Raw genomic sequence first — 17,151 nt, 5'->3', positions numbered from 1 at the left:
CTCCTATGTATGGCTTACTTAACTCAGTGCAGTGTTCTCTAGTGGCACAAACTAGATCTCATTCTCTTAGGGCCAGAAACTGTGGCCCTCTCCAGACACTTTGGCTGCTTCTGTATTCTGGCTGTTGTGCACACGCTGTAGAGAACTCTGAGGCACAGAGACTTCGCATGCTGCTTGTCTTCTCTTCTTGGGTGTATGTCCAACAGGGGTTAGTGGTGGTTTATATGTCTTTAGAAACTTGAATACTGTTTTTCATATGGTTGTATTAGTCTACAGTCAAATGAACAGTGAGTTGGTTTTCTTTTTGTTTTTTCTTTTTCTTTTTTTAAATGGGGTGTTGCTATGTAACCTTTAAGAGTACTGTAGACTACACTGGCTTCTAACTTGCATTCATTTTCCTACCTCTGACTTCCAAGTGCTGGGGTTACAGCCATGTTGCCCGATGCCAGCCAGAGTTCCCATTCATTCTTATCAACATTTGTCATGATTAAAAAAAAAAAAAAAGCCAGCCATCCTAATTGTCGGAAGCTGCTATTTTATAAGACAATTTGTAATCATACTTGAGTACCTTTTCACATACCTGCTGATTTTTTTTGTTGTAGTTATACTTGAAGACATATTTTTGCCCACTTTTTAGAGTTCTTTATAAAATTTGGATGATAGTCGCTAGATATGGGATTTGTACCATCTGTCTTGACAAACGAGGACATGCTCAGAGATGTCCATAAACTGTCTAAATCACACTGCTGATAAGGAGTAAAGGGCGGCACCTTTTGGGAAAGAAGCTGGGCATACGTAAGCAAGCAGGCTATCAGTACAAGGCACTTTGTAACAGTTACCCTGCTGGTGTCAGATTTCAAGAAGGGTGACACAAAAGCCATTCAGCTTGGGAGCAGGCAAGCTTTGCATGTTCATCTATTTTAAGTTTAAAACTAGAAATCCAGGCTCGGTACTTGAATTCTATTCCTGAAAATTATGGCTTCCTAAGAAGAACTTAATGGTTGGAGGCTATAAGAAATATGATTATGATTAACACATTTCTTCTTTCTCCTTTTTCTAATGAGCTCAAATGAAAAACTCCCATTTGCCTGTATGTAGCATACAGATTTTTATGAACATTTTATTGAGAATGCCTATTTGCTATTGAGGAAGTCAAAAGTAATGTTCACAACAAAAAGGCTTTGTTTAAGCTTACACTGTCGCTTTAGAAATGAGCCAGCAGTCCAATGAGACTTATCACCCTTTCAAGTTTCAATATAGATTATTGCCAAGTACATTTTTATTTTTAAAGCTCAGCATAAGGGGAAGCAGATTAGCAATTGGGTTTAGTCTATACAAAAGAAGTCTGGAACTGTCTTGAGTTTTATTATGCTTTGTTCAAGGAAATGGAAGTATGACCCTGTAAACATATTCAGGATATATAGTTAAGATGGACAGGACATCAGAATTATGTAGACATTAATTTGACTTGTATTCTATCTATCCCATGCTTCATATCTCTGAGACTTTATTTCCATATTTAAAAAATGAGAACAATATGTCTATATTCCCAAAAGATATTAACGGAATAGTTGATGATCTAGTTAATTTAAAGAGATCAAATGCAAGAAAAATTCCTAAATACAGACATTGAATTAGGGAGTTAATACTCACCTTGAAACATTAAAATTCATCTTTTTTTTTTTTCCCTTTTGGAGGCAGAAGCTCACATAGCCCAGGGTGGACTTTGAGCTTGCTATAAGGCCAATGATGATCTTGAACTCCTGATCTTCCTGCCTCTCCCTTCCCAAGTGCTGAGATCACAGACATATGTCACAACCAGTTTTATGTGGTAGTCGGGATTAATCTGAGGGCTCCATACGTGCAGGGCACTATCAACTGAACTACTTCATATCAAGTGCAACTTCTTATTTCAGCAGGCTTTCTGGTTGTGTGTGTGTGTGGACACATGTGTCCACTTACAGATACACTGTATACGTTAGCAAGGCCATGCTCCTCCATTTCTGTTAAATTTACAACTGACAACTGACAACCCCCTATCTAGTCCTAGCAATTGTCAACTTTGGGTCCTCAAAGGAAACTTTACCACCTCTTTCTGCACCTCTCCCTTCTGCCCTGTAACTACCCCAGCCTATAAGAGCAAGGCAGAGACCCCCTCTGCAGGTTTTCCTACCAAGTAAAGTCCCGTAGCACCATAAGCTGCTCACCCCACTCTCCACCTTTCCTTCTCACTGACACATTTGTGTATTTATTATTATAATTTTTTATATATTTTTTTATTATTATAATTTTTTATTATTATAATTTTTTCCTGGGGAGTAAGTGTGGACCTTGATTTCCTTTGGTTTGATGATAACCTCAAATTTTTTGATCCTGCTTTTTCCACCTCCCAAGTTCTAGAGATTGTCTATATATAAAGATATATTATCTAGACATCAAGGTATTAGTAATACTGTTTTCTGAATTAGAGACTAGTGACTTTTAAGTCAATTAAAAATTAGAATGTACAGTTAGAGTATTTGGAAAAACATACCAAAATGGGGAGGAGATGGGGGAGGGGGCTACAGTTGGGATGTCAAGTTAATAAATTATGAAAAATAAAAAAAAAAACCCACAACAAAACGATGGCAATGTTAGGCAGTCTTCCAGCCTGAAACCCTGCCATGCCATGTCCCACATCAGTGGTTGTATTCTGTTCGAAGAACATGCTTCTTCTCCTTATTGGCTCTGTCTCCTAGGTTCTCCATAAGAAAGCCTGGGAAGGATCCCAGTGGAGAGTAGCCTCTGTTAAGTGACAGTAACAATATACTGACTCATCCAACAAATGAATGCTTCAACCCTAAGTGTCCCCCATTTCCACATGCCGATCAGAATGGAGCCCTGTTTCCAGCCAGTTTGAACATCTACCTTCCAGTTTTCAGCTTAAGCTTCTCAACCTTGCTGCCATTCCACCATATAGAAGCAGCCTTAGGATTCTGAAGCAGAAGCAACCTACAGCGCAGCGAAGAAGTTCCTACTGACTAGGCACACCCTCAAATCCTGTCGTGCAGACCGAGGGTTCAACCACAGGCTGTTCTTTCTTAATGAAAAAACTCATTAATCTGACATCCAGAAGGAGCTCCCCATTGTTCTCTGTGTTATTGTGCAGGCTGCATGTCCACAGAATAACTTGCTAAGACCCAGCTAATTCTGCTGCATACACATGCAATCTAGGTAGAAACATGTAACACTGTCTTTTTAATGTATTTACCCATCTCTGATCTAAAATCTTTAACGAAGAAGGGCTGAGGGAGGGGAAACAACTACTAGCTTAACTCCCATCTGCAGGATAGATCTAAACAGCGTCTCCTAGCTCTTCTTGGCTGTGGACCTGACTATGGAACGGGCAACATCATTCGTGACCCCTCCTGTGGTGTGGTGGGACAGGACACATAGTTAAATGGTTAAAAGTGTAGACTTTGGACAGACAGATGACTTAGGTACAAATCCAAGTTCACTTATTATTGCATGCTCCTGAACAAGGTCACTCCTTCAGTTTCTCCAGCTATTAAATAAACTAGTTCATAGAAGGTAAATACAGATAACACATACCGTAAATGCAATAAGTTACTTATTCTCTGCAAGCGACATGCAGTGACTAACAAGGCAGTTTAGAATCATATTAAACAGTTGACTAAAAGGATATTTTTCAAAACCTTTAGCCAGGACAGTGTGGTTGAAGAGCAGTTTAAATAGCAGCGAGGAATCGTGTGTGGAAGTGAGAGGGACAACCCTGAAAACACCCTCTTTAGCTTACACAGACACAACAGCCCCACGGCAAGGTAGCGCAGCATATCATGCTGTAGCTTCCCGGGCTCATTAATATACAGCAGATGTGCCTCACTCACCAGGCTCTGGTTGTCTGGCAGCATGACAATGATCTGTGCGTTATGATCCCAGATCATTCTCCAGAAATCTTTCGTAGTGTGTGGCAGAGGATGCTGGGTTATGATGAACTCATTGCTTCTGTAATAGCCCTTCATTTAGAGAGAGGGAGAATTAGTGACTACGTATATGTCATTGTACCAACTTTGTGAAAGTGAACACATTCATGAAGCGAGGCAGCATTATTTTTCGCTACCCTAAAAAAAACCCCAAGAAACACATTTAGTACATTTGCTAATTTTTTTTTGCATTTTCTAATTTTAAGTTTTACTTCTGTGAACATTGGGCAGACAATTTTCTCTCCACATGCAATTCACTTCAAGTTACCCCTGCTGTTTTTACTTAACAGCAATTTCAACATTTGTTTAAAAGCTAGATGGATGAAATTAACAATAAAATTAATTCCTTAAGAAGCATTTTCCTTAATTTAGGTATTTTTGCATTCCCACTCTTTAGGCATCTTTTGTTAAAAGTTTCAAGACACAGAAATTTCTATACTTTTGACATTACATGTTGAGAAATTACTTCAGAAATGAAATCAGTCACAGGGGTGGTATGTACTCCTTAATCATAAATACAGCCAATTAAGCTGAAAGGTGTTAAGGGTTGACTCTCACCATGATGTAAGAAGCATTAATGTAATCTGTTCCTTTCATTCCGGGCAGCGGTGCAAGTCCGACTCGAGCACGCTCAGCTATCATATGGAAAGAAACAATAACACCGCATTTGCCTTATTGTTCACAGGTGCCAGCATTCTTCCTGGGCTTTACCTGGTGAATGGTACGGCTCCCTGGCTCCTTTCTAAGACGTACATATTTAAACAAGCTAAGTGTTATCCGGTAAGGAGGCTATTAAATGAAATTTTCCCTGGGTACTCAGGACAGTGTAGAATAAAAATTTCACTGCAGGAAAGATCTTGCAGCTTTATTGAGTACAAACATGGAAATGCGTTCCAGATAACCTGACCATGTTTATTATAGTTCTACAGTTACACCAATATACTGCACTTTTTCTCTCTCGACCCCTTAGTCCCTTATCTCCACGAAGCGCTTAGAGAGCAGCGACCCTTTTTAACAGAGATAGATCCTTCCAATGAGCAACAACTGTCTGTGCTTACAGGGTATACAAGTGCTCTCTGTCAAGTCCCGAGTTCTGTATACAGAGATCACTACATATCAATAGGGCCCAGATCGAAATAGCTAGAATAAACTTAATGATGCAGATCCAATTCGTCTAATTAGTCCAGAATAATCAAAGACCCAAAGTCTTAGTGTCACAGGGTTGTAGCTTTGTCATCATTTTTAAAGCTGAAATATTGTGGCATTTTGAGGCAAATCAAAACTAGGTTTCGTGTCAAGTGATTTGCTGGTGTTCAAACCCACCACTTTATTTGCCTTAAACTGCCGTAGTTGAATTGACTATACTGTGCCTCCTTGGATGAGCATTGAGTCCTTAAACAATACACACAGTCTAGTCTAAAGATCTTCCCACAGCGAGCCACTAAGTTAATGTCTTACCTGGCACGACAGAAGAGTTCCTGTTCTTCTCTTTGTTACACTCCTTCTGGGCGCTGAAGCATTCCACGTATTTTGCATTGCACTGTGTGATCAGCTGAAAATGAGCACCATTTTTGGCATTATTCAAAGGTACCGTCACCAGTGCCCGCTTGAAACTGTGGAAGAAGATAAATCACCAGCCAAACTAAAGACCGCTCGTGCATCAGCCATGGACCTTCTCTCAGTGGCCTGCCTGCGTCTGCTCCCAGGTGCTAGGGGTCTGGAGTGAAGATAATGTGCGCGGGCAGCTACTGAACGCTGTATTTTTCCGGCGTATGATGTTGCCGCTGTGGGGAATTTTATTTATGATTCCTCAAGAGCATACAGGATGCAAATCTACACTGCAATATTAATTTCATTAAGATCTAATCATAGCTCTTGGAGATAAAGACCTTGATGGACTCTGCACATTTCTGTTGATGGCAGCTTTTCATCTTACAGCCCACGGTGGGGTACCTCCTGTTTATGTAACTAGGCTGAGCCACCTTTTCAGTTGTTTTAATTTCTTCTTCAACTCTTTGACAGTTTCAAATACGTCTATAAGATATTTTGTTCATTTTTACCCCCATTACCCTCTTATATTCCTCCAAGTGCTGCTGAATCGTTTCTTCTTAAAAAAAAAAAAAATCCCCCTGTGTGTGTTCCACTGAGCTTATTTAGTGTTGCTTGCACAAATAAGCGTGAGTGGGAGGTCACTTCCTAAAGTAGGGGCAACTTACCAGAGACCACACCACTGAGGAGAATGTCAGTGTCGTGTGTGTGTTACAGGGTGGGAGCAGCTGAAAGAAGGGCAGGGATTCGCTCTAAATGAAATACGCAAGAATCAGCTCTGCAGGTGCTTTGTTTCCACTGTCCTGGGCTTTAAAGGTTATTTTCATTTTTGGCTTCTGCAAATGGCTAGTGCCTTAAAAGAGCCAATTACCTGTTACTTTTTCCCCCCCAATTTTTGAAAAGACAGGTATGTTTGGTGAATTCTTTTAAAAGGATACATAAAGAAACACAGGTGGAGAGTTAATGCTGGGGAGCAGCCTGTCTGTCTGTCTGTCTGTCATCTATGTATCTATTAGCATATATAATTAGATTTCTTGGGGACAAGAATAATCTTTATTCATGTTTCATACTCATAGCATATGATAATTTCACATATCTTTTGTGCATGAAAAAATGATTTTATGGTATGGAAATTCCCTTTATGGTATCATTTGGCAATCAGAAAGGCTTGAATTCTGAAGCATTTTGGATTTCAGATAATTAATGTAGGGATGCTCCTACTATTCTTCAATTCTTTTTTTTTTTTGGCCTGTATGTAAACATTTTTTCATCTCTGTCAAGATGGTGAGAATGAGATGAATTTGTTCACTTTTAGTTTTCATATTTAAACTTTCTCCAGACTGAAATCTTCATATATATCAAAAATGTAGAACACAGGAAAATTTTAAAAAAAAATTCAGTACTTAATGTTTTGTGACAACCCAATTTAAAATAATTCTGTGCCATCTATTAATTACCTCAAGTGATTTTACAGTAGTTAGCCTGTTAAGAGGTGAACTAGAAATTTGAAATTGGTGTTATAACTAAACTCAGTAAAATTAATTTGTTTTCCATTTCATACCACTTGTCATAATTTGTTTGGATGTCTCATTTCTTCAGCTGAGATTCCGATGAGGGTTTCAGAGTCTGGAGCATGTTTTTCAGCGAAAGCTTGAACTGTGGTCATCCTTTCCATTCCGATATGGAAGGAGGAGGTTACACACAGAACACTGTGCAAAAGCTAGAACTGAACGGCTGGGAGAAAGGAAAGCCTGCAGGCACTGGGAAGAGAGTGTCTGACAGCTACAGCTCAGGACTTCAGGGTCTTTATCTTCAACAGCACATAAACCTTAGCTACCACTACGCTTTCTGTTCTATGAAAGAAGTTAAGCTTGTCTCTAGCTTGTAGTAACTCTTTTTAGTTTCCCAATTGCCTTCTGCACTGATTTTTCAAAGTATATTTTGACCACAATACGTACAAACAGTCATAAATCTTTCCTTTCTTCTTTCTCTTTTTCTGACAGATTCTCAGGCTAATCTTGAACTTGTGATCCTTCTGCCTAGGCCCGATCCCTGGGATTGCAGGCATGTGCTATCCCTCCTGGATCAAATAACAACCCACAATAAAAGTATCATTAATACTTTCGAGAAAAAAAAACATTATTTTGGGGGCTGAAAAGTTGACTAAAGTCTTATGTCATTGTGGCCATAGGATGCTGTCTAATTTCAGATAAAGCCATCAACAGCTCAGAAGGGGAAAAAAGACAAACCTAAAGCACTGTGCCATGTACACATGGAGAAAACTTCCCTCTGTATTGCTACAGCTGCCTGAATGTCAGTATGGACACATGGTCAAACCTTCCTTTCACATTACATTTAAGTAATCTACTACATTACAGTCATCCATTTCGGCATCTACATGACTATAAACAAGACATGACCCCAAGTCAGGGAATTTTCTGATCCCTTGTTTCTACTGAAGACACTACTCAGAGCGCTACCTTGAACTGCTTTTCCAGCCGCGTTTTCCCTCCTACTCCTGGTATGAGGATGCTGTTCACATAGCTGTGCAGCTGACTGGACGGCACTTCAGTCTCCTTCCCGAGAATGGCTTCCAACAAGGCATCGTGGATGAAAATGTACTGCTCCTGCAAGACAGGGTGTGTGGTGGACACTGAGGGGCTCTGCCAGGTTACCTTCGGGTCAAGACCGTTCTGAACAGGGACCTACAGTGAACTCCTCAAGCATTCGTAGCTGGACAGTAACTCCAGGGTTCACTTGCTGATCTGCCACAGTTTACTCTGGAGTAAAGTTTAGTTCTGTGCCTCTTCGCCATGTCTAGACCAGCTGGTTAGGAAATAGCTCAGAGCTACAAACACACACTCAATAAAGGGCTTAAGAACCAACCTTTCTCAGGTTTGCCAGACAGCATGCTTAACTCCCTGGACCCGGAGCACAACTTGATACAACTGTCAGTGATTACTAAGTGTCTAGACATTAAGACCGAGGTGGGAAGCTGCGATCTAGAGAACAGCGTGGCCCTCAGGTATCTCAAGTACAGACACATATCTCCCTTCAGGTGCTGAGGAGATGAATCTCTCCCCTCATGGCTTTAACCTGTGCTGGGGTGTCCTCCTGGTCCCTCCTTACCTCAGTCTGGACGAGGTAGTTACGCTGTGTCCTGATATGCTTCAGGAAGCCCAGGACATTGACTGTGCTTTTGTCTTTGATCTGTTGCAGCATGCTGTCGATGACAATGTACGTGCCTGTCCTGCCCACACCAGCGCTGTAAGAGAGGAAGGTGCTCAGCTTATACTTTTAATCGCTGACCCTCTAAAAATCATATGTAAATGCTCGTGAACTGAAAAACAGCCCATCTCTAGACAGCCTACCCGAGAAATGACATAGGCTATTCATGTAGGTAACCTGAATGCTTGCTACCATCTAGTCTTGATGAAGGGCAAAGAAGATGCCTTTTTACTTCAAGATGACAAATGAGACACAGTTGCCTTCTTGGCTTTCCCTGCAGCTCACACCAAGGCACGAAGCTGGAGGTGTCTTGCAGCCTCCATTTTCAAAGCAGATACAGTCAGCCTGGGCAGCTGTTCTTGCATGTGGTTCTCTGGCTTGCCTGTTGAATCGGAAAACTGGTCCTTTGACTAAAATCCCTTTTCTGTACAACTCTCCCAGCCCACTTCTGGCTCATGCAACTAAGAAACAAACTAATGTTCTCAGAAGTAGCAAAATCCTACTGAAACTTAGTTAAGGAGGAGAATGGTATGTCCAGAACATTTGGTTTTTTGAAGTTATTTTCTTAATTCCTGTTTTAAAAGATATCCAGCATCTGAAATCTCCAGTATTGAATGGCAAGCTTATTTTGGCAGAGTGACTCCAGGAGGTTCTTCATCTAGCACAACACCCAGGCTGTGTGACAGATTTATTTCTACTGGTGGTTGCAAAACGGATTAGCAAAAAGGTAGACTTCTCATAAGGCTTTAAATATAGGATGTATCTCAACTTCTACAAACGTCTTGTTTTGTGAAAGCATATTATAAGAATAACCCCGCAGAAATCCTTAGAAAATGCTAAGCGGCTATGCAACATTAGCTACAGAATAAATAAGCTGAATACTAAAGCAGGAGGAAAGTCCTAAGTGGAACATAATAAAGACATTGAAACAACCGTCTAAAGTTGTTTTAGTTAGTTCAGAGAAAACATAATTTTTTCAAGTGTTGGTGTAAGAGGCAGCTTATGTACCACATAGAAGTTAGAATTTAAAAGAACCTTTTTATATGCTATAAACTTTATTATTTAGAGGAAGCCCTCAGAAAATCCACTTAGGGAAAGATTAGAATCTCTGTCATGGAATTCTCTCCTCTATGTTCAAATTGTGTTAGGCGGAGCCTACAATTTCCCTGTGATACTAGGGATCTTACCGAGATCATTTCATAAAAAAATTAAAACAGATTTGTTTCAGAGCTACAGATTTTTTTTTTTTTCAGACAAAGTTTTCATGAGACAGAAGTGTTGCTATCTGTGTGCACAAGCTTGCTCAGCCCAGTTCTCAGAGAGGACGGGACTGCTGTCTGCACTTTGAGCACCGGCCAAGTTCACAAGGCCCACACCGCCAGCACCACCCCCTCTGCGCACTGGGCCCTACCTGCAGTGCACCAGCACGGGACCCATGTCTGGCATCCGGGCTGCTGATGATCTTCTCACGAAGGTCAGGACTGGGAGAGCATACTCAGGAACTCCCATGTCAGGCCACTGCGTGTAGTGATATTGTATTACCGTCCTCTCATTCTGACGACCCTTGGGGTTTCCCTTCTGGCCCTGTAGAAACGTGTGAAAAGGCACCTTGAACCCTGAAGGTTAGTGTCCTAGTTAAGAACAGTACAAAGGTGTCTGAAAATATGACCTTGGATCTCACTCCTTACACCTTACGCCACTGTTTCGGGCCTCAATTATTTCCTGTTTCTGACCAACGTTCATGTTGTCGCATGGTAAGATTCACAACTCTCAGAAGAGAAGAAAGAGCTGTTCTAAGCGCAATCATTTAACAGCACCAGGGGGTTGGGCTTGGAACAACCTAAACCGCTCCTGAACTCTGCCACAAGGTCTCCCTTTCCTGACTTCCTCCCCAACTGCATGCTTTGCTTTTACCTGCCATTTGTTGATTCTCCACCACCCCACAGGACCAAGCCCAGCCAGGGTTCCTTATTGCCATTTATTCCACAAGAAGTGAGGGGAAGCCCAAAGCATGAAATAAACCTGCAGCTCTAGAGTCAAGGCCAAGTCTTACTCACTTACTGCTTTCTCTGAGTCAAGCTGTTATCAAAGAAGGGTCACCAGGCCTGTTTACATATGTAAAGACGTCCTCTGAGCTCTCTAAATTTTAGAATGATTACTGATTAGCTTGAACCATCCGGAACCTGACCAGTGAAGAACGCAAGATGCTGCTGACCTAAAACAGTGCAGCCAGCGCCTAACAGAAGCATGTGGAGGGCAGGCGGGTCACCTGGGGTTACGGGTGGGCTTTGGGGCTGAGGAGTGTGGCTTCTTCTATGGCAAGGAGGCTCCAAAAAGACCAAATGGCACTGATTCACACAACTGCCAGACTCAGGGCTGTCATAACTGTACTTTCTCACTAAGCTGCTATTTAGATCTCAAAATATTGCTGTGGTGACTCTTGTTTTGACAGGGGATTTTGGGGGGGTAAAAAAACTGAGATAACTTGAAAGCAACATTTCCAGATCATGATTCTCGGGATATAGTTTATAAAGAAAAAAATCAGATGACAAAATATGAACTCAAACCCTCAACACTTGTGTTCACTGTCCATTCCTAAAAGAGGGGACATTTTACTTCTCGTTCTTACTGAATAGCAGAACATGAGTTCTAAATAACTATCTTATAGGACCAGAAGTCCTTGGGATACTCTGCGAAACACTGCAGTGATGCCATCAGAAAACTGGTATCAAAAACCAAAACCCACAAATAGTTGCCACTCTATTTGCTGTGTTCCCAGCTTAGATGACTTTTGAAGCCAGGTTTGTGAAGAGGAAAGAAGCCAGTCAGGCCACCTAACTGGTCTCATGCATTTTTGCCAATACCTTTCACACAGTGCACAGACACAGTGCAAAATGTTACATGGCTGGATAGTTCAGTGAGCAGAGCCCTGGGTTAGACTTCTAGCACTGTCTAAAGCGGGTATGGCAGTACATGCTTGGAATCCAGCACTCAAGACACGCAGATGCTCAAAGGCCCAACTCAGCAACCTTAGTGACGCAGCCAGCTAGAGGCCGGTCTGACCTACACGGGACCTTGTCTCAAAAGTGTCCTCAGAGCTTGACTCTGCCTTTACTGTGCACTCTCCTTCACACAGCTCCCCCAGCATGCACACACCTTTTTCACTTTTGTATTCCTGACTGAAAAACGACGAACGGTATAGCAGGCATGTACTTTTGTGCTCTTCAGTGTGACAATAATACTTCCATACTCCTCACTGTTCTCCATGGGCCAGTACTGATCGCATTTTCTCTGCAAAAGGAAAGAGTTGGGATTTTTCAAACAATAGTATGAAGACATCGATAATATTGTCTTTTTTTTTTTAAGTGAAAAAGAAATGTATGGGCTGAAATACTTAAAGGCTGGTATCAATTCTCAAGAAGTTCATGACTTAGGAGAAGTTTGCATAACATTCTGAGAAATGGGCTAGTATTTATGATCAACACACACATACGCAACAGAAGTTAAGAAGAAACCCTATATGAAATATGAATAGAATGTGTTACAAAATAATTTTAAGTACCGTTTGGGCTGGTTTGCAGAAGCCTGACTCGGAATCTCTGTGTTACAACTTAGGTCACCAACAGCAAAATGGGGATGCCAAAATGGGAACGCCATAGACAATGAACCTGAGGCAGTCTTCATTTCGGCCCTAATCAGCACCATATCCACAAGCCACAAAAATACAGCACATTCTACCACTCTCATCATGATGGTCAGTGGGCTTAGCCACCGCTTTCCTTATTTTCTTCCTTACAGCACACATTTCCCAGCTTCCCTGTCTTTTGCTGTCTGTCTCCTATTCTTGTACATTCTTTCTTCTTTTAGTCTGTTTCTCGCCTCCAGTACGAGCACCTCTAAAAACGTCCATACTAGAGGCTGCATTCATCTGTCTCACTGCATGCCCTAACACACGTCTGTGTGATCATATTTAATTTGCACTTGTGATTCCTTGGCTCTTTCAGAGAACATGAGCAAATCCACATGGAGAGAACGCATCCATTCTTTGCACCTGGTCAGGCTCCTTCCCAACAGCAAGCAGGTGCTTAATTCACATTCATTCACAAAATGTTAAGATAGTAAGGCAGGAGGTTCTTACCCTTCCCTTTTCCACAAGGTTTGTAATCATGATGATGATTCCTGTATTTTGTTCCCAGATCATCCTCCAGAAATCTTCAAATGTAGACTTTAAAGGTCCCTGGGTGGCAATGTAGGCTTTTGCTTTGTTGTAGCCCTTCAAAGATGAGGCAGCACAAGTGAGATGAAAGCAGCATTAGTTAATAATTCAAGTACCTTTCCCACTGAACAGGCTGCGTTCTCGGTGAGATTTCTGTGTGGTGCTAAAATGCACCCAACCACCCCTGTCACAGTCTTCAATTTCCCAAAACAAATTTAAGAGCATTTCTGACTTACATCGACATAGTTTGCATTAATGTAGTCGCTGTGCTTGGAGTCTTTTCCCGGTAAAGGTCTCAACTTCACTCTGCTGTGATCGTCTATAGAGAATAAAAGACAAAAACAAAATGTGTAATTAAAACAGCAACAAAAAAAAAAAAATAAATAAAACAGCAACAACTGGCAGCATCCTTAACTCAAGGGGACCAGGGGCTGAGACACACAGCGACTCAGCACAGCTTCAAAGCCACCCCAACCCTGCAGAGCTATTGCTACCCCACAGAGGGGCCAAGGAGTACCGATCATGGCTTTTAATAGTTCTAAAACTGCTAAAAATTTTGTAATCCTCCAAAATTTCATTTTCTATTTGAAAACCAAACTCAAAGGCCTTTGATTATCTAGTCCTTCATCCCCTTCCTAGTATTATAAGGACAGAGAGAGAGAGAGAGAGAGAGAGAGAGAGAAGGAACACAAACATGAATAATAATGAATGAGGTTGGATGGGTAAGGATGTTTGGAATAATTGAGGGAGGGAAAGAATATGATCAAAGCATATGTGAAAAGAAGTTTTAATAATGTTTTTATAAGGTAAGTTTCTATGAAGTCCATACTGTCTGTCAGATGTTGCACTGCTCTGTAAGGACGGATTTCAGCCAAGGACAGATTTCAGCCACCTCCCCAGAACCAAAGTGTTGGAAAGAACCAGAGCTTTTCCTTTATTGTGATTCTGGCACATTCAGGATCTGATCTAACTGGCTTGTGACAATTCTTTGGTGTCCTTTGCTATATAAAGTCATGAACGAAGGGCAGCTGAGCACAATAGACAATATGCTCAGAATGTGAGTGGCTACAAAAGCCAACTCTCTGAATCTGTAAAGCAGAGATGAAGGTCTTTCAGCAAAATACTTCTAACTGGGCATGCTGGCACAATTTAATCCCACAACTCAAGGAGGCAGAAGCAGGTGGAACTTTGAGAGTTTGAGAGCAGCCTGGTATCCATAGTTAGAAATAAGACCTGAGTTGAAAGCCTATCACCTTCACATCCCCAAAGACAATATTGAAATGGCAATGGTTCTGAAGTTAATCTCACATTCAGTATAAGCCTTGTTGGAATCCTGACTCTGTACTATGTAGTAAGAGTCTAGTTGGGGGCTACAATTAATATAAAAATGCAAAGTGCTAACAAATAAAAAATAAAAAACTGCAAAGGGCTAAAACAGCATGAACAGGAGAATCTTAGTTTCCAATTTCAAACTTTGCCATGAAGCTGCCAGTAATTACGGCAGTACAGTGTTGGCAACAGAACTAACACAGACATCACTAGAAATAGAATCCAGGATCCAGGAGCAACCCATTACCTTACAGTAAGAAGACTGTCAATAAAAGTGCTCAGCCAGTAAAATGGGGAGAAATCTTTTTTTTTCTTTTTTGAGGTTTTATTTTTCTATTTAATTTTTTTATATAATTTATTCATTATATATCCCAATTGAAGCCCCCTCCCTCAACTCCTCCCACTCTCACCCTTCCTCTTCCTGCATCCCGTCCCTAGTCCGCTGAAAGGGGAATTCTCCTCCTCTGCCATCTGTCCATAGCTTATCAAGTCTCATCAGGACTGCCTGAATCCTCTTCCTCATTGTAAGAAGATATTCACATGCAACAGAATGAAGAATAACTCCTACTTCAGAACACATATAAAAATGTAATAAAAATGGATCAAAGACTAACAGGAGTGTTAAACTCACAAAACTTTAAAGACAAAAACACAAGAATAAACTTGGCATGGACTTCCTTTCTAAGATATAACTCTAAAAACACTCCCAACAATAAAAAATAGGTTAAGTTGGATATTGACAGATTTTTGAATATTTGTTTTAAAGGATGTCATTAAGAAATGGGTGCCAAAAGTTAATGCAAAGAATGAGAAGAATGTAGGGAATTCCACAATATATAAAGTGCAACAGTAAAGAGATAAAATTCACAAAAGACAAATTGGAAGGGTAAAAGGTGTGAACACTTTTTCCAAAGAAGACACACAAATGACCAATGAGCACATGAAAAAGTTAGAACCCCACTGAGCATTCACATAATTACGAGGAAAGTGTGCATCAGTGGGTTCCCACTTCACACCATCACTAAGACTCCTACCAAATACAAAATAGGATACATCTGTGAAAATGTGGAAACACCGGACCTCTCCTACGCTGCGGCTGAGGATGGAGCTCGGCACAGACACTTGGGAAAAAGCCTGTCTACCCTCCTAAATGTTGAACACAAGCTCATCCATAAGCCAGCAACTCTACTCCTATCTATGCACCCGAGAAAGTAGAAAACAGATCTAGATAAAGCCTCGTCGGCGAACGTTTCTAGAAGAATTATTCATAATAGCCCCAAGTCGGATAAAACCCAAATATCTATCAAATGAAGAATGGATAAGCAAAGTATCAAATACCCATGCAATGGAGCAGTAAAAGAAAATGAAGCACAGTACAACACGGATGAACTCTGGAAAGATGCTAGGTGGGAGAAGCTGGCACACAGGCTTCACATGGGAGGTCCATCCACAGGGACCTCCCAGAACATGAAAATCTGGACAGGTGGAAAGCAGTAACTAACTTCAAGAATGTGTGTGATTGGGCGGGGGAGGGGGAGAGGGAGTCGGGGGAGAGGAATGTCAGCTACCAGCCATGGGGTTTCTTGTTGGGTTGCTAGAAATACCTGAAAATTAGATTGTGGGGATGACAACATCTCTGGATATACCCACTGAGCTGTACACTTTAATGGCATAGAGTTTACTGCATTAACATTTTATTGAAAAATCTTTACAGCACTGTTCAAATTTTTAGTGGTCCAATTTAAAGTCCTTATATAAACTCCTTTCTACAGTATGTGTTAACCATAAAATGGGTCCTTCCATCCTTCAAAGCATATGCCCATGTAGTTAGAAACCGTTTGGAGGCTGGGCTTATTTGATTCAGTTCTCCAAATTTATATTATAAAGACTTGCTTCTCACTAGTTAAAAACAACACCAGGATAGCCATGTTATATTCATACTTTGGCTCCAAAGACTGAATACGACATCACCTCATGTGGAAATACACAAGCCCACAGCAGTTTCTTTTAGTCATTTATTAAGCTCTCTGAGATCTGACAGCCCAATGAAAGACCACATGGGCAGAAAATGTCCCACATTGCACATACCTCGTGATGTATTAGCTTTCGAGTATCAGCCTTTCCTGGTACTCTGGTTCTGACTGTTTGGCTTTTTATGCAGCCTGGAGATTTAATTTTCCCACAGCAGCAGTTATTTTAAACTTATTACTCACATGCTAAAATGTTGATGTATCTGTTTTTGTGCTTGTTATCTGGATGATTGGAATGCTCTGCGGTGATGTTCATATCGGCTGTACAGCGCTGGACTTCCTAAAGAAGAGAAACAAGGCTTTCGACACACTGGAGATTAAAAGGAGCTGCCACCACGCATCATGCAACATTCCATCAGCACAGGCTACATACATGAAAGCAATTCTCTGAGACCACTGTAGCTGAAGAATTCTCATTGTCTAGTGACAGGGAAGCTATGGTGTGTAATAGCACACACATGAATTTATCTGTTGAAATAGGATGAAATAAACAGACCCACACTCCTATAAACTGCAGCGCGTCACACAGAGGACAAACGTTAATGTCATTTTACAGTGAGCCTGCGGTGCGTTAAGCGATACTGTAAAACAGCATGTCCTTTCATACTGCAAACAGCTTCATGTACTCATGCTTGCTGTGTATCTCGACTGCATCATGAGGCTATGTTGAGTCACTGGACTAGCCTGTCTAGGTCTGTCAAAGTACGCTTTATGGTGCTGGCATTAGGATGAAACCACGTAATGTGGCGGTTCATCTTCTGTGGTGTCACTCCTCCCCTTCTCCATACATATATAAATATACATACACACAAATACA

General features: G+C 41.1%; 1 protein-coding gene across 3 annotated transcripts in view; it reads right to left on the bottom strand.

The window, feature by feature from the left end:
• Ptprg (protein tyrosine phosphatase receptor type G) overlaps positions 1 to 17,151 on the bottom strand; it is a 684,542-nt gene that overhangs the window by 14,104 nt on the left and 653,287 nt on the right. For all 3 annotated transcript variants that reach the window (XM_060390946.1, XM_060390947.1, XM_021640753.2), the window contains 10 exons: positions 16,518 to 16,614; positions 13,212 to 13,294; positions 12,898 to 13,032; positions 11,916 to 12,050; positions 10,171 to 10,343; positions 8,661 to 8,796; positions 8,012 to 8,158; positions 5,442 to 5,535; positions 4,542 to 4,618; positions 3,888 to 4,016 (listed from right to left, as the gene is read on the bottom strand). In XM_060390946.1, coding sequence (XP_060246929.1) covers positions 3,888 to 4,016; positions 4,542 to 4,618; positions 5,442 to 5,535; positions 8,012 to 8,158; positions 8,661 to 8,796; positions 10,171 to 10,343; positions 11,916 to 12,050; positions 12,898 to 13,032; positions 13,212 to 13,294; positions 16,518 to 16,614 — 1,206 coding nt within the window. The remainder of the gene's footprint in view (positions 1 to 3,887; positions 4,017 to 4,541; positions 4,619 to 5,441; positions 5,536 to 8,011; positions 8,159 to 8,660; positions 8,797 to 10,170; positions 10,344 to 11,915; positions 12,051 to 12,897; positions 13,033 to 13,211; positions 13,295 to 16,517; positions 16,615 to 17,151) is intronic.

Source organism: Meriones unguiculatus, chromosome 9 (assembly GCF_030254825.1).
Source record: "Meriones unguiculatus strain TT.TT164.6M chromosome 9, Bangor_MerUng_6.1, whole genome shotgun sequence".
Classification (NCBI taxonomy): Eukaryota; Metazoa; Chordata; class Mammalia; order Rodentia; family Muridae; genus Meriones; species Meriones unguiculatus.
This window is presented reverse-complemented; position numbering and strand designations above follow the sequence as displayed.